Source organism: Heliangelus exortis, chromosome 1, assembly GCF_036169615.1.
Source record: "Heliangelus exortis chromosome 1, bHelExo1.hap1, whole genome shotgun sequence".
Taxonomy (NCBI): domain Eukaryota; kingdom Metazoa; phylum Chordata; class Aves; order Apodiformes; family Trochilidae; genus Heliangelus; species Heliangelus exortis.
Genome location: NC_092422.1, coordinates 73,813,812 through 73,838,484, shown reverse-complemented (window position 1 = coordinate 73,838,484; position 24,673 = coordinate 73,813,812). Strand labels below are relative to the sequence as shown.

The 24,673-nt window shown below is 41.9% G+C and overlaps 1 protein-coding gene across 6 annotated transcripts in view; it reads left to right on the top strand.

The window, feature by feature from the left end:
* The window catches only part of GPM6B (glycoprotein M6B), a 106,789-nt gene that overhangs the window by 22,455 nt on the left and 59,661 nt on the right, over positions 1–24,673 (top strand). Inside the window, exon 1 of one of the 6 annotated variants that reach the window (XM_071748248.1) lies at positions 20,961–21,074. The exons of the other annotated variants lie outside the window; for them this stretch is intronic. Within the exon in view, the coding sequence (XP_071604349.1) occupies positions 20,996–21,074 (79 nt within the window). The 5' untranslated portion in view covers positions 20,961–20,995. Of the gene's footprint in view, positions 1–20,960; positions 21,075–24,673 lie in introns of those variants that run through there. 6 annotated transcript variants of the gene reach the window in all.

Here is a 24,673-nt window from a genome sequence, read left to right as displayed (position 1 = left end):
TGCAATGCAGAGGCAACACAACTTTTTGTACAGACTGCAGATCAGTTTTCCATAGGAAGTCTGAATGCTCATTTATCTGGACTTTGAACAGAGCCATGAGCATGTGAATATTTGATGCATACTTGTTCTTTTTTCTTGTGTGTGCAGTTGGAGGGGTAGATTATTACTGAGAACAGTAGCAAGGTAAAACTTGGACAGACTTTAAGGTACACATTAAGACTGTGTTTAATAAATCTTATTTTTAGTGTGCTGCTTTTTTTTTATTATTATTCTTTTTATTTGCCAAAGGATAAATGGAAGTGTCAAGCTCAAAGGATTATATTCCTTGAAAGAGATCTGTGAAAATATATCTCATGACCTGAAAGAAAGTAACCTGTGAAGAAAAGTAGTATTCTGTTGGTAGGTTGTTAACTTATTGACAAAATGGTAGGTGAAGACCTCCTCTCCACCCTGTTTTGCTTAAGTCAAGCAGTGTGATTGATTTTGAATCACCATTAAGGTACCATTTTTTCTTGGTTGAAAGACTGTTTATCTGCTACACTTAATGCAGTGTGCTGTTTCAGTCTACCTACAAATAAGAAAAATTTCAAACAACAAATAAGAAAAATTTCTTATTTAAACAAGGATATATTCCTAAAATGAACTGTCCTGCAGTGGCTGCACCTATTACTGCGTTCCTAAGAGGCAGGAACCATGGAAAAGAGTGCGAATAACCTAACCCTTTAATGAGAGAGGAGTGCAGAGGAAGCCACCTTCTCTGTTCTCCAGCTGTGCTGCACTCATAGGAGCTGGGGTCACCAGGCAAAGCTGAAAATTGAGAGCTGTGAAGCTGAAGGGAATTCTTTTGAACTTCAGGCAAAATTATTTCACAGTGAAAATTGTACCAGAGGAATGTATAAGCTCAAATATTTTATAGCGAGAGAGTGAAGGGAAATCCATAGTCAAGTAAATGTCCATAACATATGGTGGATGTTTCTTCATTTATGTCCTATTTTTAACCCAGAGATGAGGTACTGAAGCAAATACCATTTATCTTTATTTGGACTCTCAGAGCAGTTCTGGACCATGTGAACTGGGTTCCTTTTGGATGAAACCAGGCTGACATGTACCCTCCAGTAGGGTGCCCCAGATGTTCCTACCACTGGGAACTTGCTCATTTTGTGGGATCAGGCTGGTTTGAACTCCTCTCCCCTCTCCCCTCTCCCCTCTCCCCTCTCCCCTCTCCCCTCTCCCCTCTCCCCTCTCCCCTCTCCCCTCTCCCCTCTCCCCTCTCCCCTCTCCCCTCTCCCCTCTCCCCTCTCCCCTCTCCCCTCTCCCCTCTCCCCTCTCCCCTCTCCCCTCTCCCCTCTCCCCTCTCCCCTCTCCCCTCTCCTCTCTCCCCTCTCCTTTCTGGAAGTGCCTGCTCTGTGGGTACTGAGGCTTCAGCAGCAGCTCTCTGCCCTGCAAGTCAGCTGCTAACATTTTGCAAATTTATTTCTTGGTTGGTTCTCTAGTGACCACTTAGAACATGTTGACTGAGCTACAGATAGCCTTTGCACTTCATTTGCACGTGGTTTAGTTATGCATACAATACGCAGTTCTATTTTAAGAAGTTTCATGAGTTTCTTAACTTATTAGAGGATGGGGGGACAGCTGTTTTTAAATAATAAATCCATTTAAATTCGAATGTTTGAAGGAAGACCACATCATTGAACGAAATGATGATGACTTCAGTATTTATTAGTTGGCTATCAGAAGGTTAAGTGATACTGTGTACCAAACCTGCTTTAGAAAGCAACACGTGTAACTAGTAAGTAGAACTAGTTATATCTGATCACTCCTGACTATCTGTATGCTGTGTTTTAAACCCACCTGTGGTCTCCCACATGCTGCCCACAACCCACCCTAGTTTTGATAAAAGCCAGAGAGGTGGGGATCCCTCCCATGGAGATGACAGAGCAAGGGGAGATCATGGTTGAGCTCCGTCCTGCTGCACAGGTGGGCTGTGTGCTCCAGGGCAAGGGCAGGCATGGCCTTATTAGTTGAAATGAGAGAAGGAAAATAAGGATTTAAAGAAAAAATGCATTTGAGTAGCGTTTAATTCTGGGTGCTTAGCTAGTGACTGCTGCTAATCTGATTCGGCTGTCTTTGAAACCTGATGGAAAGGGTAAACTACTTAGGGTATATGGTGTACAGGGTAATCATGTAGGTGATGTATTGATGTAAGCCTCAGCATAGGTTTTCAAAGCTCAGTAGCAGATCTGCAGAAAACTCAATTATGTCTTTAAATTAAGTTTTGAGTTTACTTTTGTGGAGTGTTCCTCCTCACCACCACACAACCTCCCCAGTCATGGTTCAGGGTGAAGTTCAGAGTAGCGTTTGTGCAAAGGAAGTATGAAAAGTCAGAAGGTAGAAGGTAATCCACAAGGGAGTGAAGTTACTGTGACTAATTTTGCCTTGACTTTCACCTATTTGATTTGTCTTTTGTTTTGTAGTCGTTTCTGTAGTTGTCTGCTTAAATTGTCTTAAGTTTGACAGAGCAGACTTCAGGGAGAAGTGAAGCAACAAAGTGATGGTGGTGTTGAATAGGCCGTGGCACAGTTTCTCAAGTGCTTATTCAGGCACAATATTGAAGGAAATATTTCAGTATTTTTAGTCGAACAGACATGTACCATAGCTTGCTGCAGCCCAGTAGGTGAAACCCTCATCTCTTGCTGAGCTTGATGAGAGTTGTGGCTCTCTTGCACCAGGTCCAGGTCTTCATGAAGTGAAGGCTGTGCACAACTGGTAGAGACAGCCTGAGGGGACTGTGTCCTAGGAGAGCAAGTAGTGTGGCTCATTAGAGTTGCATCTGTAGGGTGAAACAGCTGTTGATAAGGATGCAGTGTCCTTGCAAAACATGTTGGTGGAGGGTTGTGTCAAGTTAGCTCTGGTCTGAGCCTGAAAACTGAGTGCATTTACACAGTTGGGGGTCCATTAAGTGAGCACATGTTTCGGTTTACTTTCATTAAAAAGAAAGCCAGTTTGTGTGCTCTGAGACTGCACCACAGTATAGGTAAAGGTATGGTAATGGAGGATAACTGAGAGGGTAATGTAAGAAGTGCACTTGGAATTTCTTCTAAATAGTAATTTTTTTAGAGTTTTGTAGTATAGATGCTCCCTAGATGCTCAGTCCCTGTGTGTTTTAGTGAGAGGAAAGTGCTAATTTCCCCTGTTCAATTTAGCATTACTGTTCTTTGGCTATTGAATGTGTTCTACTTTTTTGTTTGGATATTTTCTTTTTTTGGTTGTTTTTGACTGGAGCATGTAACTGAGCTATAACTCAGATGATACTGTCCATCAGTACTAAGCCGCAGTGTTGCCCTTGTCAAAACTTGGCCCCAGCTGTTCAGCAGAGTGGTGTGAATGGTGTTTGAGTGCACACATCTGGTCATTTTGGAACAGGTTTAGTACATTCCTTTTGGTGCTAGAGTTTAATTTGCAGCTGGACAGCAGACTAGTACAACACTAAATTACTCAGTTTCAGATAAATGCTTTCTTTGTGACTGCTTTGTGAAAATGATTTATGGGAATACTCTGTATCCTGGTATGTTTCCTCCCCTTTTTCCACCACCTGCCCAGAGTCTGACATCCCACAACTCTTCTGTTGTCTTTGCATTTGCTTGCTTAGTGTGTAATCATGACATAAGCTGACAATAGGGACCATGTGATTAAAGCAATACACTGAAATAGAAATTTAACTTGCATACCTTTTGGCAGTTGTAGTAACTGAGAAGAATGAAAAATGAGCTTTTGCAGACAAGTGCCAGCAAATTGCCCCCCATTTGAGGGATGTTTTTGTAATCTGTTTCAATACTTTTGAAAGAAAACGATTCTGAAGTAGGAAAAGGGACTTTCACTGTCTGGGAGAGCCAGAAATTGATTCTGGGAAAGCAAAATCAGATTGTTTCCTATAGAATTGCACTTGAATGTGATTTGATTAGTCAGGCATTTTTCAGGGGGAGGATGTGTGCGAACATAATTACTGGTGTAACAAAGATAACAGGACTTATATCCTTGTGCTTATATACTTGTGCTCCCTTATATCACAGTTGTTGGAGCCTTATTTCTCAGTGCCACTCTCATGAAGCACATTAGCTAGCCAGTAATGGGAGAAACCAGGGAGCTGTGGAGACATCTTGGTACTCTGCCCTCTCCTGTGCATCACGAAATTGCCTACACTGCAACTGCTTCCATGTAGAAGTGCTCATCTGCAATGTAACCTATTCTGTAGGCATACCTAAGATGGTTGAAATGGCTACTCTATGGTTTTGGATTTTCAAAGTGTTTCCTTAGACACTGATTTGACTTTTCTGACACTGAACAGAACCATTGAATGTTTTGAACCCTTGAATAACGGGGTTTAATTTCTTGTAAAAAGTGAATTCAAAATATACCTGTTGATTTTCAGGCAAGATGTCATTGAAACATATTGTTTCATGGTTAAAGTTATTGTATTGCAAGTTTATAGCCAAACCTTTCCTGAATGGAAGAATTGCTTCTAAAAAGCTGATGCAAAAAAAAACCCCAGAGCAAGTACATATGTTGAATAGTTATGTTTGTGGAGTGCAGCCAATACCAATGTATGGAAAGAATTGCATGAGTCCTAGGAGACATTGAAAAGATCTGGTCACTAATGAACTGTAAAAGATGTTTCAGAAATTCCTGTTTGTTGTGTGGGGTTTTGTTTTGTTTTGTTTTTTTAATTTCTGTTTCTTTCTATGACAGCTTTAAGGACACACATGTCAAAAAGCTGTGTGTGCAGAAATGCATAGAAGCTGCTATGCATTATCCAGAGCATTTCAGTACAATTTATTTAACTACATCTTTGAACAAAGAACAGCAACTTCTGCAAAATTTCATATTGAAAGATTAATATATGTGAGTATGAAGAAAGAAGAAAAGAGCTGAGTTATGCTGTCCTTGAACCAATAAAAAAACCAGACCCTGATTAGAGTCTCTCTTACTGACCTGGAGAAATAATTCTTATGCTTTCAAAATAGTGATCTTTATGACTGAACAAAAAAAAATACCAAAGAAACTAGTCTTTTCTGTCACTTACTATCCAGTAAAAAATGGGTAACTGGAATTGGTAAAATAAATTTTATTCCCTCTCACTCCTTGGATTAAAAGGAAATTGCCATGTTCCTGTTCCCAAAAACCTGCCAAATTCCCTGGATGGGCCTTTGCATTGCTTTGAAATGCAGGATGTGTTGTCAAGGGGATAGTTCAAAGTCATGAGTCATGGGCAGTGGTGAATTGCTGAAGGTAAGAGCTTCTCCTCCCTTCACACCTTTTTAAAAGCTTAAATTGCTGTTTGCCTCTGGTGAGTGCATTTCCTCTAAATTGTACTCTCCAGTCAGCTAATAGATACGGGACTGTTGGTGAAAGCACTCCTGAGACAAAAAGAAGTTGCTTTAAATCTGGTAATCATGACACTCTAGGAGAGCACACTGATACCTGTCATCCCCTTGGTTCTCCCCCAACTCTTCAAAGTCTCTGTGCAAGTCCCAGCACACTCTTGTTTTGCCTGTTCTGAGAGGTCCCCAGGGACTGATGCTCTGGGCATGTCTGGGTGACCTGTTCTGGTCTTTACACCTGAGCTGGGGGTTTGTCTTTGATCTTTCTGTTGTTCCTCTTCCCTCAGCCACTGCCTCCCCACAGTTTCCTAATAACCAGTCTAAATGTCTTTTTATTGTCATTTTAAGCCAACTGTACTGTCTGTCCCTGGTGAATAGGGAGGATGATACGCTCTCATCCTCTTTGCAGAAACCTTTCTGATGTTCAAAATCTTTTGTCACGCTTCCTTCTTTTCTTTATAGACTACTGATCGAATGACAAAAGGAGGTCTATCTTGAGCCTAAAAAAATTAAGATATTTAAACCTATGGGTGTGTTCAATAGCAAATACGTAGCATAAGCAGTTGGGAGCAAGCATCTGTATGCTTTCTTCCTGTTTATCACTCTAACCTCGATTCATGTGGCTTTAGCTGGTAATGCTCAATTAATAACCCCTAATGCTCAGTAACACCTAACAAGACAGCAGATAGCAGTGACTCAGAAATAGCTGCCAGGAGGAGTTAGCTGCACTTACTGGGTTATTCTTGCCTGTCAGGTCCAATCACTGCCTGTGGGTGAACTGGAGAGGTGGGCTTGCTATGTGGTGGATGGGTTTTGTGACTCTGATGTATACCCATCCTTGGTGCCTGAGCCAGTCTCCACAGAATCCATGATGAAACACCCCCCTGCTTGAGCCAGAGTAGGAGATTTTAATGTGGCCTCACTTGAAAGCTCCTGGTCTAATTTTTATGGAGTTCAAAGAGAAGTCTTTCAACTGTTTTGTTTTAAAAGGGCCTGCTGGTTCTGGTAAATGCCCCCATCTAAGATCCAAAAGCAGTGCTGGAGAGCCAGGTTTGAGAGTTTGTGGCTTTTATGGTTTCTTTTAAAAGTATATTAATGAGGTGAACTGTACACTCTGCTAAGAGAATTTCTAGATTGCATTGCCTGAAAGCCTTCCTGTTTAGGAAAGAAAAATCACTTTTTAATGAAAGCTTTTGGATTAAGCAAGAGCTTAAGATATTCTTAAGGTTCCTTTAAGCCTGATGCGCTCATATATGTGAATTCAATGGAGAATGCTTTGCATGCAGTATCTCTTCAGAATCTGCCACTGATTTTGTGTAGCTGCATGGCTGATATTTAAACAGGTTTATACTGTTGTGTTTTTACTTCTCTTTTTTACACACACCTTTAAAAAACAAAACAAACAAAACCCAACCTTGCAAACGTTTTATAAGAGGTTGATGCTTTCTGGCAGAAGTTTAGTACACAATTTTAAGAGTTTCTGTGTACTGGTCCACAGTAGCAAGAGACTTAAAGGTGTTGTGTATGACCAGTCTTGGGGCTGTGCTAGCACAGGAGTTGCCAGGTGCTAAAACTTCTGGCTGTGGGAGGAAATGGTCTCCTTCACACTGATGCCACTGTGGGCTGGTGGATGCTGAGGGGAGGTCTGTCCCACATAAAAAGTGGGACTCCCAGGGAAGCCTCTGAACTGGCAATTCTACTTGCCTTGGCACCTACAGCTGAGACACGTCTTGTAAGTGGTGACCATACCTGCAATAATCAGCACCTGGCTATATCGTATTTGGGACCTATAGTCAATAATGTAGTAGAAATAAAAAATACCACTACTAGGAAAGGAATGTGTGAGTAATGTTATGCAAAGGAAGTAAGAAAAAAGGACTAATATTAAGGTGTAGTGCTAAAAAAAATAGTTTGTGTAAACTTACAGGCGTGCCCTCTCATCCTCTGACCCTCTCTCAAGCCACAACATGGGAAGAGCACATAGGTAAAAAAGGAAAAGTTGGAAAATGGTCACAGTACTTATAATTGCATTACATCTTAAATATTTCAGTAATAGCAAGGACCAGGTCAGCCTGTTTGCAGCCAGTTAGTTTACTCTTTTTTTTTTTTTTTTTTTTTTTTTTTTTTAAAGTTACCCCATGCTCTTAACTTCAGTTAAGGAACTCCAGTTCCTTCCGGAGCATCAGGCAAAAATACCTTCATTGTCTGTATCTCCCTTCCACAACTCCTCACCTACAGAAATGAGCTTTGATTTCAGACTGGAGTTTACCTTGGTGTATATAAACTCTGAAACAAGTCTTAGCTTGAGCTGAACTGGTCACACTGAATTCATTATTCCAGTGGCAGTTTGTAACTGTTGCATTGAAGCAACTTTGTTTGGTGGTACAGCTGTGGCCCACTGGATGTTTTTTATATACTTTGTTTTGCTGGTAGCAGTTCGTAAGAAGGGAGTGGGTATAATGGAGGGGCCTTATGTATCTACAGAAATTTAAGGTGATGGAATGAACTTGGGAGGAAAATTAGCTGTACTGAATTAGTTTTTCTCCTAGCAGAAGAGGGATTTTGTATCAGCAGATGAGGCTTGCTGAATGCCACAGTATTTGCCATGATGCCCAGGAAATACTGTTGTATTATTTGCCATTTTTTCACTTGTGCTTTTCTGCGTGTAATGATGAGCTTCAAACTGAAGAAGAGGGGAATAAAAACTGTGAATAATACAGTTTTATCAGCCTTCTGATGAGCTTCTGATGGCTGCCAGTGATGAAGCTCACTTTGATGTCTTGTTCAAACGCTGGTTGAGGTATAGCTGAAGCCCTGATCCCATCTCCAGTCCCTTTTCCCCTCAGTGGGGCTGAACCCAGGCACATGCCTCTGCAACTGGAAGTCTGCTCAGTTGGGTTTCTGGTGGCCTCTACTGGTGTTCCTCTGCAAAGGAAAGAAATCATGAGCTCTGCTGTTCCAAACCTGCTCCTTCTTCTAGAAACCTAACAGTCAAAGAAATACCTTCTTTCTAAGTGAAGGCCAGAGGGGAAAAGAAAAATATGGAAAAAAGCCTTTCTAGGGCATCTGCTGTTTTGGGGAGCCCTTCAAAACAAGACCTACCACCAAAAGTTCCACCTCAAAAGCTGCATGAATTTCTCTGCTGAGCCATTATGGTTTTGTTGCCTCCTTGAGCAGATGTGGCCTGAGAGAAACATGTCCTGAGCCTCAAAGCACAGCACAGCTTCTCCTGGCTTTGGATCTGGATTTGGGTTGTAACTGTGGGCTTATTGGGGTCAGGAAGCTGGGGTTTTGGGGGGCCATGGGGTGCTGTGCCTTGTGGGCTCCTTGTTGAGGCTTACTTGCTTCAGTTCAGGAGTATCTGTAGTCTGGTTTAACCTCTTCCTGCTCTTTCAAATTAATTCAAGCCCACATAATAATAATCATAATAATCATAATAGTAATAATAATAATTCTTCAGTTTAATAATAATTCAATAATTCAAGCACAGATAGTTAGAGCTACTTTTAAGACATCCAGCAGTCAAGAAGCCTTCCTGCTTCAGGTTTCAGTCACCCCTCATGTGCTTGTGAGCAGCAAACCACAGCCTGTTTGTTAAGCCCTTTTGCCATACCTTGTAACTGGGGGAGAGAGGATCTGTGGGTGGTTTGTCCACCAGGCATGTTGAGTTTTCGCTCTTCTAGAAGTTGTAGTACCAGGAAGGGGTATGGGCTTTTGGAGTGTTTCTTTTCCCCTCAAATGGCCAAAGTTGAGCTCTGGAGGTGGTAGAGCAGAAAGTTAGGCCTTCTCAGATCACTCCATGAACTCAGCTGGGTTTCCAGCTACACTTGCTTAGCTGATGAGGATGGCAGACTGATGCAGGTCAGGCTGCCAGGAAGTTTTGACCCAAAAGCACACGGATTGGTTTTGTGTTGTGTGGATTGGGTTCATCAGTTTTACCTGTCTGTGAATTGTTAAAGGTTATGCTCTCAGGCTCTTTCTCTGAAAACATGGAGGCTAGAAAATTTGTTTGGCTTGTTGGTTTGTTTGGGTTTTTAAACAGCTGATCTTTAACAGCTAAGAAGCTGAAGCCCTGACTAAAGCACTGAATATCATGAGAGTTGAAATAAAATCATGAGATGGCAGTGTTGCTTCTAGCAGCTGATCTTTTTGGCTGTGCTTCATTTTCTAGGTCTCTGTGCAAATACTTTTTTGCTTGCTAAAAGCCCTATATCGATAAATTACAGCCAAGACTAAATGCATAATTATTTTCACTATCTAACCTGTTTATCACTTACGTGTCACTTCTGCTTTTGCCAGTTCAAGTTCTCATAGGCACAAATTAGTGCACTTGTTTTCCTGGCAGCTCGCAGCTTTCGAATACTGTCAAATATGCTGAAATTAACCTGACATCTGGAGATGTGGGTAGTGAGAACGCGTTTCTATGTTACCAGCTAACTTTAGCCTCAGAGCTGAGGAGGCTTTCTCTAGGTAACGGTGATGGGTGTCAGGAGGGAGCTCACACAAGAGCCCTTTGGAGATGAAAGGTATGCTCTGGCAGTGCTGGCTTTGAGACAGCCTGAAGGGACTGGCCTCTTGCCTGATGTGCTTTAATTTAATCCAACCTGTTTCAGCCACAAGGGCATCATTTGCCTAGCAGCAACCAGGGAGCTTTTCCTGACAAGTTCAAGTCATCCTTCAGCTCCTTCTGACTTTTTCTCTGCTTAGCTTTTTGCCTCAGTCTCTTCAGGAATGCTGCAGGCAGTGTGTGTGGGTCTACCCTTGACCTGGAGCAAATGTGCTACATCAGGCTGATGCAGGCAGTGTGTTTTTAAGTGTTTGAGATTAAAATGTTTGAGACCCTGCCTGCATGGGCTTGCCAGGTGTATTAAAACTCAGCTCATGCTTGCCACCAGAAAAAGGTTTCTGTGAAGCCAATGTCACACGTCACTAGCTTATCGTGGCACTGGAGTGACACTGCAGTGCTTCCATATCAAGCTTTAAAAAAGGCACCAATATACTGACACAGCCCTGAACTAGGACCCAGTCTCAAGTGAGATTTTTCTCTGGGGTTCAAAGGCTAACTGTACACTTTATGTACTTGTTTTTTCCCCGAGCTGTTATTCTCACCCCAAACTTTCCTACAGTTTGTATACTCCAGGGGTGGCACCTTGTTGCTTTCAGCCACAACAGTGGCTGCTCTAACTAGAATATATTGCTCTAACATTGAATAATGTTGGTGTCTCTTGAGCCCAGGAAGGCAGAAATATTTGTTGTCTAGACAGTAAACGAAAGTAGAACAGGAGTAACAGCTTGATTGCCATGTGGGTAACCTCCATGGACTGCCAGGGTGGGAATTTAGTTTCAATGTGTGGCTGTTTTTGCACAAAAACTAACAGTCTTCCTATACATGAATGTGTACATTCTGGAGTTTATAACTGGCTCCTGACTGAGGCTGAGTGTGATGGCAGCAAATGCTTCAGAGCTATGGTAAACTGAGGTTGCTTTGTGTAATACAGTGGCAGCAGCCTCTTGGTCCCTTGTAGTGCTGTTACAACCAATGAAAGGTGCTCGAAGAGTATGAACTCAGGAGGAGCAATTACAAAAATTGTGGGTTAAAACAGGGCAATGAAATGTAGAATTACTGTTTCCTGGAAAGGGCTTTGACCCCATTTAGGAAGGAAATAAAGATGGTACCTGTGGTCTTCTGCCAGGATCTTCAGTGCACATTACCTTTTAACAGAATTTAATTTAACAGAATTCAACTTTAAGTGCTCCTAAATGAGAAAACAGGAATTCAATGAACTTAAAGGAGGGCTTTTTTTCTCTTTGAAATATACAGATAATAAAAGGAAAAATTATTTTAGACATTAATTATTTGCAGATACCTGCCAATATCTTGTTTTGAGGGTTTTTTTGTGTCACTGAAATCTCTGCACTGCTGTTGATCAAACTGGAGCATCTAGCACAGTGCTGGTTAAATTTGGAAAGCTGTAATTTATGGGTAGGAAAGGCTTCAGGATTTTAGAGAAAATTTCACTGGTAAGTTCCAAGTACCCACTAGCTTTAATACAGCAATTTCAAATCCTCAGGGAGTATAAAGGGAAAGAGCTGCAAAAGATGGCCAGGCTCATATGGTCTTTCTAAATAGCATCTGTTTTTGTCATTCTCTGAGTCAGAGCACTGGGCTAGATAGATGGCTATTGCTCTCACACAGCTGGGCATCGTTACTGACATTTTTAAGCAACACTGAATTCCTGTTCCCATGTTCCCACAAACATCATGCTATAGATATTTTTTCTGTGTATATACATATGGACATGTTTATTTCCTGGGGGATGGATGCACTCTCATAGTGCTTATCTTCCCATGCTATTATTTCAAGTCTAGCTGATGGCTGCAAAAGATAATTCCCCAAACAGGAAGGTGTCGGATCCAGCTTCTTTCAAAACTTGCCTCTTGCACACTTATCATTAGTTCAGGGGAGGTTTCTTGTTGAGTAAGGTGGGGTTGAGGAACCTGAAGGGCACAACAGATTCTGTTGTTGTTCCACATACAAGAAATTAATTTTCTTTACCCAGCTGTTACACCTATTTTTTTCTGTTAAGTATTTGCATCAAAAGGTATATGGATATAATCCATACTGGAGATTGGATATAATCCCCATTAAAACTTTCTGGTTTTGTACAGAGTACCTTCAGTGATAGGTTTGTTAAAACTTTGTCACCTTGCTCTCAGAAGTGTCAAGTGAGGAATTTCATCTTGATTTTCTTAAGTGGATTAGCCCTGGTGTAGCTGTGATGCTACTCATTCTTCAAGATGCCTTCAAGGTTGCAGTGTCACAGTGGTGACAACAATATTGCTCTCAAAATACTCCTGCTAGCAATCTTCAGTGTTTATAATAAACAGAATTAAGTGAAGCCATATAGAAAAGCTTTACAGGGAGGTTAACCTTCTGTCACAGTGTAGAGACTTAGCAGATGTGCAACTTTTTGTACTTTAAAAGTTATGGATTTTTTTTCTTTTTTAATTTTTTTCGCAAAAGCCTCGTTTTAGAAACTGTTGCAGCTGTTTGACAATCAACGTGTCTAATTCAGTTACTTTTGGAGCCATAATTCTAGTTTAGTGCTGTAAGAGCTAAGACACAGCAATATTAAGGTGGGTTCCTTTAATAATTTATGCTATTTGTGGACAAGCATGTGGAGAGGAGGAGTGAAATCCTGTGCTCAGGATGGAAAATCGGGAGCCTGGCTTGGGTTGGTCTCATGGGTTTGTGTTGCCTTGATCTTCTCTATTGGTCCTCTCAAAACTGAGGGTGGATAATACCCGTTCCACTGATGCAAAGGAGTTTTGAGCATATGTGAAGCTTTCACAAACAGGATAGTACAGCATCTGTCAGACTGTTTCAGGTAACAGTTGACAGCGTGTTGCAGAGCTTATATAAACAAAGTTTATACCTCCCTTTAAAAGCTGTTGAAATTACTGCTGTTCTGGTGCAGATGTTGGCTGTTGCAAGCCTATTCTGGCATTGCAGCATTATGATTCAGAGATGCCATTGTTATCTCCTGCAGTGCTGTTTATCCATCTGCTTTGGCAGTTTTCTCCTGACTCTGCACAGGGATGAAAGGGAAAAAAACAGAAGTCTAGATCTGCTCATTGGCTCTCTGATTCTCATACTTCAGAAGCCACTGCTTGGTCTCCTCACCTCCTGCACCATTTATGTTGTATGTAAATCATCTGATGCATGTTGTGCTCCTGATAATTCTCAAGTTATGTGCCAGAGCTGCTCATCACATATCATGGCTGCTGCCATGGAAACAAATTGTTCCTAGTTTCATAGGAAGAATATTTTCTTTTTCTGTGACAGCTTTGGTTATGATGCATCAGAAATTGGGAGACCAGGAATCATTCTCTTTAACCAGATGCTCTTAGAAGTTTGTTGAGAAGTAAGGAATGGGTGATGCTACTTAACATTTGTTGTTTATCCTGTTCAGAAGATCAAGACAAAGAAGCAGGGGGTGGGGCGTTTGATGGTATTTGCTGAATTCTTTTAAGGAAAACACTGGCCAAAAGTCTTACTGCAACACATCATTTTAAAAAATGAATGACTGCCTTTGTCTTTCCCCCAGTCCTTTGAGTCTTCATTACAGCATGACTACTATGTTCCCACTGACTTCTGTGATAACACTGAGAAGTTGCTACTTATTTAAATCACATTTGACCTTTACATCCTTGTGAACAAGAAGGGATGAGGGGACAAGCTCTCATTCAGATAGTGGCAATACAAAGAACCAGAAAGTATGTGCTGAAAAATGCATGATGAAATTCAACAGAGCTGTTTGAGCACCAGTTAATATCCAGACCAAGCTGGTGTCAGGATACCTTGTTCACCTGCATAAGAGAGGAAAAATGCTTTAATCAGTTTTTGTGCTTTTGGGAATCTACTTGATAACCATGGAGCAGCAGGTTAGCTCACAGCAGGTGAAAGTCAGACTTGGTAACAATGTATGGTGGTCACACTGAGAAGTCGCTAATTATTTAAATCACATTTGACCTTTACATCTTTGTAAACAAGAAGTGGTGAGGAGACAAAACCAACTACTTTCCTAATTGCAATATCCTGTGCACAGGGGAAAGAGCTTGCTGCTTGGACAAGTGATGCTCAGCCATCTCATCCCTTCCTGGGGTGCACCTACCTTGGTATTATCAGGCAGGCTGTGATCTCAGACATCCGATTGAAGTCCCAGGTTTTGATAAAACATGCCGTGATTCCACTACTGTTTTATCCTTTTAGTTGAGGGATATTCCCTCCCATCTGTTTCTTTTGTTCTGTTCCTGCAACTTGTCCATGTAGCTGAGAAGTCAGCCTAGGATTACAACAATTTGCTCTCTTAATTTCTGACATGCCTAGCACAGCAGGAGCTTTTTGCCTGCTTGAGCCATGCAGGTGCTCATGCAGCAATACTTTTGCTGATCGTAACAGTTTACAGCATATGGTGGCTTCTCAGCAGGACAAGAATACCCTCAGGTCAGCTGCACTTCTGCATTTCACCACATGGAGCAAACTTGCATTAAAATGGCTGTGGATTCCGTCCATGCTGCCTTTAGTTGATTTTTATCCAGGCCGTTTTCTGCATACCTGTACTCTGGGTTCTATCTGTCAGCAAAGTTGCAGCAGTGTTTAATTTGCAGTGAATGAGCTCCCTGACTTATGCTCTGTCTCCCTCTTTCAATACTATGGACATTAAAGATACATTGTTTTGAGCATATCTAAATTAAGTGCTCAATTTTCCATCCAGTCTTAAATTCAGCAGGAAATGTTCCAGAAAGAATACTTCTTTTATTTTTCAATTGAGGGTTCCAGTGTAAAGAAGAGACTTCTAATGGGGACAGAAAATTTTCAATCAAATCATTACATTACATACTAGATAGTGCTCTGCTCCTTTCTCATACTCCTGCTGTCATGAAAGTAATCCTTGATACTAGATGTGGCAATGAAAATTACCTCTTTCTGGTCTTGCTGTGATTTACAGCAAACGAAACTTGACATTGGAACAAAAGAAGAGAAAACTATCAAAAATGCCCCCTTTGTCTAACAGCATAAGGCAGTGAGAGGTGCCCAGTGCCCTTCCTTGGAAGACTTGGGCTGCAGGGCATGTGCTGTGCTTCTCAGCCTTCCCACTTTGAGGCAGATGAGGTGCAGGGCCCAACAGGCACTTCAGAGCTCTAAGTAGTTGGGGGCGAGCAGGTGAAACACTGACTGACTTGTGTTGGCAGATGGGAATTCAGGGATTCATTAGTCATGCTGTAGTCTCTTGTTTTGCAGTTTGTCATGATGAAAAGAGAGAAAAGAGTTGCCTCTCCATAGCTGAAGAGGACTTTTAAGTGCTGCAGGCTGATCAATTAGGTAGCTGTGTTGCAGGTCAGGGAGATGCATGTGATGGGATTAGGATTATCAGGCTCTTTTAGTAATGGGGCGTAGGTTGCTGGACCTTATTTTGGAACAAGCAGAGAATAGTCCAAGGAGAAGTTCTCTTAAATGTGTTTTCTGTAGGTAGAAAGATCTTTTTCAGCTACAGCATAATCATACAGTGATACAATTCTTGTCTTTTCAGATTAGGGTCTGTTCCAGTAAAACTCAGTCAACTGGGAAATAAACATAATTTTTTTCCAATGCAACTTACATAATGGAACCTTTATGATACCCAGATTTGGGTTCTGTGTCTATTTTATGTGGCTTTCTCCCCAGAAGGTTGTAGTGTGCCTACTTAAGAAAAGATTTGCCTTGCTATCCTTCAGTGATTCACTTATTAGGTGGAGATTGGGTCTAGACCTGTGCTATCTGTCAAAGAAGTATCGGATGTGTGAGGCATGCTGTCCTGGTCACATTATTTTAATTTTAGATTGCAGGAGGGAGGAGGAAGACAAACAAGTCTTTCCAACCACCTACATCTTCAGTGTTGAAGTCACAAATGTCTAAAAAGGTGTTAGTAGAAATGGTTAGCAATTAAATCATCCATGTAGGTTAATAGATGGGTAAATATATGGTGAAGTGAACGATGCTATAAAGTTAATAGTTGGAGAGACATGAGTATTCATAACCTTGCTAATGTCTGTGGCAAAATAAAGTACTCTTTAATAAACTGAATCAGAGCTTCCAAAAAGTTTGAGGTATGCTCAAAATTGGGCAACCTATCTGAGAGGTGCACTTCTGTCTGCAGAAGCATGGAGAAGCCTCTGACACAGTTCATCCAAGAGGAAAAAGCAGAGCTAACAGGCACCAGGCCATTTTGCATGGGTTGCTTCGTAAAGAGTGGGAAAGTCTTTTAAACAGTGAGACCAGTTTAAAGGGATTCACTGCTGGCAGCCCCTGGGCTAGAGCTCTCCAAGCTCGGTTTTCACACCTTCTCCTACTAAGTGTAGGTAAACAGAAGGATTTAAAATAAGTGCTCCTCAGTGTAGCAAGTGCAGTTTCACCAAAGTCCTCCTGTATCTTGGCTGCCTCACAAGACAAATACGATGCTCTGCCTCTTCTGTCCTCAGTTTGCTCTGCAAGCACTGGAAATTTTTCATGCTAGCAGTTAGCCATTACTCTTTGGGTTGTAGTTCTGGTCAAAAATACTCTTCTGGGTCTTATAATAAGGGATATAAACTGCCCTTTTTTTTTGACAGTTGCTGTAAGCGTGATATTTCAAAGTGATCCAGGCCCATGTTGTTCTTGAATTAAGAAGAATGAACATTTTTTTTGGTTTTGTTGTTAGCTGTGAGTGTCCAACACGAGCTGCTGACTGCTGAGCCTTTCTGAGAATGGTGCCTTCAGGTTTCCCAAATACAAATAAAGGGGCCAGGTTTGTGTATCTCTTAAGGGGCTGCTTTTGCACAAATATCACCGGTGTCCTTGTAATGCTATGGAGAACCAGGCCGATAAAAACTGAAGCTCCATCTTTGAATAGCTTCTGGATGGATGTACGGTGCAGGAACAGCTTTTGTACATGTGAGTAGGGGGGAAGAACTGAAGCATTTGGTATTTCCAAAATGTTCCAACCATACTGTCAGTGTTGCTTAGCAGCAGAGGGTTTAAAATAGTGGTATTACTCAACAGTGTGAGCCACATTTGCACATGGTAATGTTCTGTGTCCTGTATTGACTTGCTGCATTACAAAAGTGCTAAGTTAATGTAAGGAAAGTGAAGATAGCTCACCACCTCCTCTCTTAACTTGATGAACAAATGGCTGAACATGTCTTACTTGTATTTTCAGCAAGCTGATGTCCAGTACGGGCATGCCACGGTGTTTTGGTTCCCATAGATGTGTGCATGCAGGCCTCACTTGGATGTAAACACCTTTCTCACTTCTGTGTACCCAGGACCAAGATTAACTCTCAACCCAGCAGTCAGTGCTGGTGCCGGATAGGGCTCTGCTGTAAATGCAGATGTTTGGGGGATGCTGGCAACAGTGGGGACAAGAGCAAGAGCAAAAAGCACTCGCTGGTCTTTCAGCAGCCCAACTTCTTGGCTCTTGCCAGTGCATGTTCCCACTACTCATCTGCTTCCTAGAGGTTTTGGTTCTTTGCTGTGATACTGGGAGTATCTGTGGTGTAGGTACTGGAGTCTTAGCCTCCCACAGAGTAAGCTGGAGGACTTGCAGGACTGCAGCCTGCTTGCTGTCTGCTCCAGAAGAGTGGAAGTTACAGGGCAACAGATCATGGTGGCCAAAGTGAAAAGTTTGATATGTGTATCAACAAGTTCAAGAGTTCTGTCCTCTACATGATAAAATTAAGTGTGGATGGTGGTAAAGTTGCATGGTAGCCTACTGAAAAATGTTATTTGCTGATATAAAGATAAACAGCCCAGAAAATTATAAATTTAGCTCCTTTGAAGAGCTTCAACACTTGCTTTAGAGCTATAGAAATATATTGCTAATGATCTTCCTAACAAACATGACTATGTATTATTGTATCAAAATATGATGATATTTTAAAGCCCTGAAGTGAATTAGAATAACAACTGGATCTATCATTAGTGTTTTGTATCCCATTCCATGGAAATAAATTGCTTATCAGATGCAGATGTTTAAAAGCCGACCTTAAAATGAGGAAAAAATGCTTCTTGAGCAGATCTTTCTGTTTTTTTCCCTGTTTAAAACCATGGTCTATTTCTTCAGTGAAGGCTCTTAAACAGCCTATCTTCAATTATACAGTAAGAATATTGTTTAAATTTATGTTTATTTTATTTGTCCTTTCCCATAACTGTGAGCCATTTTACTATAGGTATTGTCTCAGTACACAGTATATGAACAATTGAAGGAGTATGGCCATTACATTTTAATCTAAGACTGGACTGTGTGCAAGGAAATTACTTCATCCAGCCACTTTCAGTTTGCAGGATTATATTTCAAAAAGAAATCTGGTAGTGCTTATGACAAATACCACAGTATAAATTGTGGGAACTAATATTAATTTCAAATGCTGGTTTAATGTTGTTGAGGAGGAGAGCCAAGCTCAGTGGAAGTATAAGTGAAGTCAACTGGTTTGGTTTGGGAATTGCAGTGGATTTAATACTTCCTTAGACTTATCTGCTATTGCTGTACCTCTGTATAGACTTAAGATACAAGGACACTGAAAAAAATTGTCACAGTTGCTTGGAAAGATGATGATTTTCAGTTGTTAAAAGAAAACAAATCAGACATCACATTTTAGTCAGGAAAAAGACACCTGATGTGCCATTGTTTGTGTTTTTTTCTAAAATTGTTATCAAAGACATGGAGATTATATGACAGACCACATGTTTCTCAGCACACATGCTTTGTGCTTCAGAAAGCAGTGAGTCTCATGAGATGTCAGTTGCTAAGAAAAATATGCTTCTGTTTCCAGTTAGGCAACTAGGGTCTTGTGAAACTTAAGAGAATCACAGAATGATTAGGATTGGAAAAGACCTTAAAGATCATGTAGTTCCAACCCCCCTGCATGGGCAGGGACACCTCCCACCAGACCAGGTTATTCAAGACCCCATCCATCCTGGCCTTGAACTCTTCCAGGGAGGGGGCAGCCACAGCTTCCATGGGCGACCTGTGCCAGTGTCTCACCACTCTCATAGTGAAGAATTTCTTCCTACTGTGTAACCTAAATCTACCCTCTTCCAGTGTAAAGCCATTACCCCCTGACCTGTTGCTGCATGCCCTTGTAAAAAGTCCCTTCCCAACTTTCCTGCAGGTCCCTTCAGGTACTGGAAGGCTGTTACAAGGTCTCCCTGTAGCCTTCTCTTCTCTGGGTTGAATAACTCTTTCTCAGCCTGTCTTCATAGGAGAGGTGTTCCAGCCCAGTGATCATCTTCATGGCCCACCTCTGGACCATAAAGACCTTGCTCTAACAGGTCTGTATCTTTCCTGTGCTGAGGACTCCAGAACTGGACACAGTACTCCAGGTGTGGTCTCATGAGAGCAGAGCAGAGGGCAAGAACCACCCCTGTGACCTGCTGGCCACACTGCTTGTGATGCAGCCCAGGATAAGGTTGGCTTTCTGGGCTACAAGCACACATTGTTGGCTCATGTTGAGCTTCTCATCAACCAACACCCCCAAATCTTTTTCCTCAGGGTTGCTCTCAATCCATTCTCCACTCAACGTGTATTTGTGCTTGGGATTGGCCTGTCCCAGGTTCAGGACCTTGCACTTGTCTTCATGGATCCACCTGTCAAGATCCCTCTGGATGGCATCCTGTTCCTCCAGGGTGTCAGCCACACATTGCTTTTGCAACCTCCTGTAGCTTTGTTTCAAAGCTCCTGGCTGTGGAGGTACATTCATAGAAGCCCAACTTTCAAATTCTTCTGCTATGGAGGAGATGGTGAAAGTAATTTCTGCACTACCAGCTTTTTATGTTTGGGCCATATGTTACCCAGCTGATGTACAGGGTACCACATGCAGACTGAGGATATTGCTGTCCTGTGCTGGCTGCTATACCTCTGAGCTGGCAAAGATTTTTAGCAAGGGTGATTCAAAGGTAGCACTTAAGGATGCACTATGAAGAGGAGAGAGCTTTTCCAACTGGGATCCCTCTCAATTTATTACTCTGAACAGATCCTCAACTGGACAGGAAGAAAAAGGGAGAAATAGTAAGGGCTTGGGCCAGCTGATTGCTACACAGATGTTATTTATCACTTCTGATTATTCCATTAACAAATCATTTATCCATACATGTGTATGCATAGGTGCTATAACAAGGCCTTGAAATGTTTATCCTGTATTTCAGAAATACCTTGTTCTTGTGGTTTTTAGTAACAGTGGTTATCTATGACCTGTTTCCTGGATACTTTCCAATGAACACAACATTTATTTAGTTTGAAGAAAGAAGCTGAATGAAAATTATCTGGGCACATACACAATATTGTCCGTTGTAATACTGCCTACCCTTGCTGATAAACTTCATACTGAGATGAGCAGGGTTTCTTCCATTTGCTGTAGATTGAAATCTTGCTGGAGCTTGAAGTTGTTTGCAGGTGTTCAAAATTAACTGTTAGCAACCTTACAGGAGTCACCTGGGATTCAGCAGGGCTTGGATTTGGTCCTTTGAAAGTGTCCTTTCTGCGTGTGCTCGAAGTGGATGTCATCTCAAGGCTTGCATGTTGCTTTAGATTGTCAGTTTATTTTTTCTGTGAGTCCATGGAAGGAGGAGGGATAAGATGCCAGTTCCTTCTGCCACCTTCAATAAATGTCCTAAAGGTTTGTTTCCTTCTTTTTTATTTTTTTTTTCATATCTATGCATGCTTATGATGTTGAATGTAAACCCCTCAAGCTGTTTGCTGTTGAAAAGTGGAAAAAGCTCCGGGTTTGAGCTGCTGCTGGCATGAGCTCAGGTTTGCCATGAGTGTCTTGCATTAGGCTCTGAGGCCAGGCCAAGCAAATAAATATATTTCCAGGTTCTCTTTGGCTTTTGAAACTAGTTTTACATCTGGAGAAAATGCTTGCATGAAATGCTTATTCCCTTTGGGTGGAGGCAGATGTGGACCCTGCACACAAGCCACATACCAGCACCCGGATGTTTGTTCCTCTCTCCTCAGCTGCTTGTCTGAAAGTTTCTGGCTCCTGCTGGGTTTGCAGTGGCAGAGCTGGAGGAGCAGCACCCCTTCCTTCTCAGACATGGGGTGATGAATGCTTCAGGGCAGGCACCTCTTCTTAGTGGGACCCAGAAAGCGGACTGTTGTCTGCATGTTCTGTTAGTTCTAGGTAAGTGTAAGATTAATTTTCCTGTCCACCAGGTCAATGATGCATAGTGAAAGTGGTGATATTTCTATTTTTAAGTAAGTATTACTTAAACTACTGCATAAATTACTTTGCTGATAAGTAATGAATGTAATAAGTAATGAATAAGTAATGAACCCCCTTGGCCCAAGTGCCCAAGGTATATAAGGTCTCTTCTTGGGCTTTCTCACCTTGACAGTTCAGGATCTAAATAATGGGAAACATGGCTGCATAATTTTGACTTCATTTCTCTGAAGTCTGGTGCTTTCCCATGTCAGGCTGGTTTCACTCTTTGCCAGCCCTGCAGGTAGTCATCAGCTGTGGGGAGTTTTTACGCATGTCATCCCTCCTCTGGGATGAGCTAATCTTTTGCTGCTCCTGGCTTTTCTTTCATCTTTGGCAGGGAGTTTTTCTTCTTAAAATTCTTCCTACAGCCAAATGAACAATGTGGTTCCTTTACTTGTTTTTGTTTAATCTTGGGGCTTTGCTCTGTTTCTTTACCCTAGAGCTTTGCTCTGTTTTGCTACCCTGGAGCAGCAGTTGCTGCTACCTGAAAGGTCACTGAGCCCTGAGTGCTTCATTAGTGCTGTCTACATGTAATTAAGGGGCAGGCTAGAGTATGGCATGCTGTGAGTTGTTTGTATTCTGTCTCTTTGCTTGCTGCCCAGTAGATGTTTATGTTCAGAGCACCCATCTTGGTCTTCCATGTCGAGAGAGAGCTTGGAGTGTCATGGTGTTGCAAATTCTCCCCGTCCAGGTGCTCTGTGCAAGTGTGCCTCTGGCAGCCCCTCTCTGCAAACCAGTTGGTAGGAAAAGCTCAATCTGACCCAGAGCTGAGATCCACACTTTTAACTGCTGGCCAAAGTGTGCTGTTTGGTGCTCTGTTCCTTAAGCCTCACTTTTGCTGGGTAGAAGTGTCTAGGAATCGATCCAGGAGAGCTGGTATTTGCAAAGGTCAAGCCAGTGCAAAGTGAATGGAGTGTTTGATGGATAGGTCTTTTTGGTCTCTCTGCATATTTCCTGGTGGTCTTTCATCTGCAGTTTAGGTATCTTGGAACTGCCAGCACTTAGTGGTCTGTACGAGCTGGGGGATGGGAGGGTGGGAGCAATGCCATCCTAGATACCTCCTTGCCGCTTCCTGCCTCCTCCAGCCTATCTCATGTTGCTGTGGCAACTCAGAGCACCTACAGGCATGGAGCAGTTGTTGCCAATCCTTGCTTTCACGCTTCATAGTCCTTATATTTTTATGCCTCTCCATTTATTGCATGTTGTAGGGCTTGGGGGGGTTCTTTTGTACAAGGCTAGAAAGTGGTAATTTTCAGGATGGCATTCGCCTGAGACAAGATGTCTTAGGTTACTTTTGGCCACGCTGCAAGTTGTGCTGTATTTGAGTCTGATTAAAATCCCCTCGGGTTTCATTGCTGAGTAAAACAGAGTTTTCCCAATCACACGGTAACAAAGGACTCCATTGCAACATTTCATTAGGAGTCTGTGTATATCACAGTTACTCCCATTTCCAACAAGAAACTCACAGATGACCCAAGGGAAAGTCAAATATGTGTACGCTGTTGTTCAGCTATCTGCAGCTGGCTAGAAAGTGTTTTCCAATCTTTATTCTATGTTCTGTTACATATTTTCTTGTACTAAATTTAAGACTTATTTTATTGAGTATTGAAAAATTTGAGAGTTATACAGAATGTATTTTGCTGTCATTTTCTTCAAATTAAATACTTTATCTTCCTCTAATTAAGCTCTTTATCATGAGCAATTACCGCCGTCTTATAAAAAGCAATTGCCAAAAGGTTATCTTCCTTGAGTAAGAGAACAGGAAATTGTGCTAGGGATTACAGGCTCTGTGGAGATTTGCCAATAAATCTTCCACATAAAATATTTGTAGACATTGTAATTGCATACTATGCTTCATGCTTGTGCAGGATGCCATTCTTCCCTTGAGTTCATTGTTCTTAAGTCTCAGGGCTTTTACTGTGCTTATGTGTTTAATGTGCACTTGCTGCTGTCATCCAAAAGTAGATTTAAGTTTCAGAGGAAAGAAAATGGCCTATATTTTGCTTATCCCTATTACTAGTAACACAGATGCAGATATAGGCCAGTGGAGGACTGCATGCTTGAAGGGCTGTAGCAATTCCTTTTGCTGGATATGACTGGGAAAAATGCAGACAAGCCTGAGGGGTAACAACTCAGGCTCATCAAAGTAGGTTTGTTTTTAGGGGGCTACAGTGAAATTTTGGTGTTTTGCTCCTCATTCCAGATGAAATGCCTGGAATGTGTGCTTGTATTCGTACAGCTTGTCCTTCTGTGTCTTTCCTTGTGACTTGGCTTGTGGTTAATAACTATGCTAGTTAGAGGGAGTCTAATTTGGGAATGTCTTCCTATGCTAGCCTCATGCCTCTGACAATGATGTGAGAAAAATGTATGAAAACTCTATGGGTCAGTGTGATTTCTTCCAGTTTTTCTTCCTCCCAGTTCACTCCTGTGATGTTCTTAGCTTGGTTATATTGTTCTAGCCAGGAGTTTCTTAAAAATTAACATTGAGTATTTGAATACAAAGATTTTTTTTTTGTTTTGAGCCCTTTTGAGTGAATGGGATGCCCTCTTAATTATTAAGATTAATCAGGCATATCTGTTAAAGGGGTCTCTGGAATAGATGGTGACCCCAAAGGAATAAGGATTTGGTTCAGTGAGATCTTTCACTAACAAACTGCTTTCCCAACTTTGTTAATTGTGCATCCATCTATAGGATGATTATTTGACTCCTAATATTTAATTGTATTTGCTGGCATGTGTCTGAGTTCTGTGCTTTCTGTTTTGATTTAATGTTTGATTTTGATTTAATGTGTCCAATATATTGAATCAAACTATTAAAATCCACAGAACTGGTGTGGCCAGACTCCACACCAGAAGAGGCTTCATCATCCTTAGGCTGGGTTTATGAGTGTGAAACCTCCCTTCTGGGTTAAATTCAGAAAACTTGTGGGACCCCATCTTTGTGCTGGGGAACCAAGGGTTTTGTCTTCTGTTTTAAATCTGAATCTCTTCCTAGTCCTGAGCAATGTTGTATCAAAGGCAGGGAGGTATACAGAAAGGAGTTTCTGGCATAATGCACTGATGGTGACTCTGTTCTTCTAGAATGTCAGGGAGGAGGGTATGGAGATGAAGCTCCAGGCACAGCCCATGCTTTCACAAACGTGTGCTCCCCACACATTTTCTTACTTTCACTAGACCAGCAGATTTAGGAAGAGAAGCTCTCAAGAAGTCTTCCCTGGCCAGACTTTTGGAGCGTGCAGAAATCCTCACCTGAGCTCTGGAAAAGCTTAAACTTGAGGTTCTCATCTTGTCCCACAGCATGGTTGTGCTCCTGGCTCCCAGCCTGCATGCAGCAGCCATTCTCTGCAGAACCATGCTGCCTAGCTCAAAGTACAGCTGGGTACCTAAAATGTGTCCCACTGCTTTTTCTAGGCCAGGATGGACCACCTGCAGCTGCTAGACATGGACAACAGCAATTCCAGCAATGAGGCAGTGCTGGGAGCAGAGGTGTGCCGTGGGGGGTGTGTGGAGAGACCCTG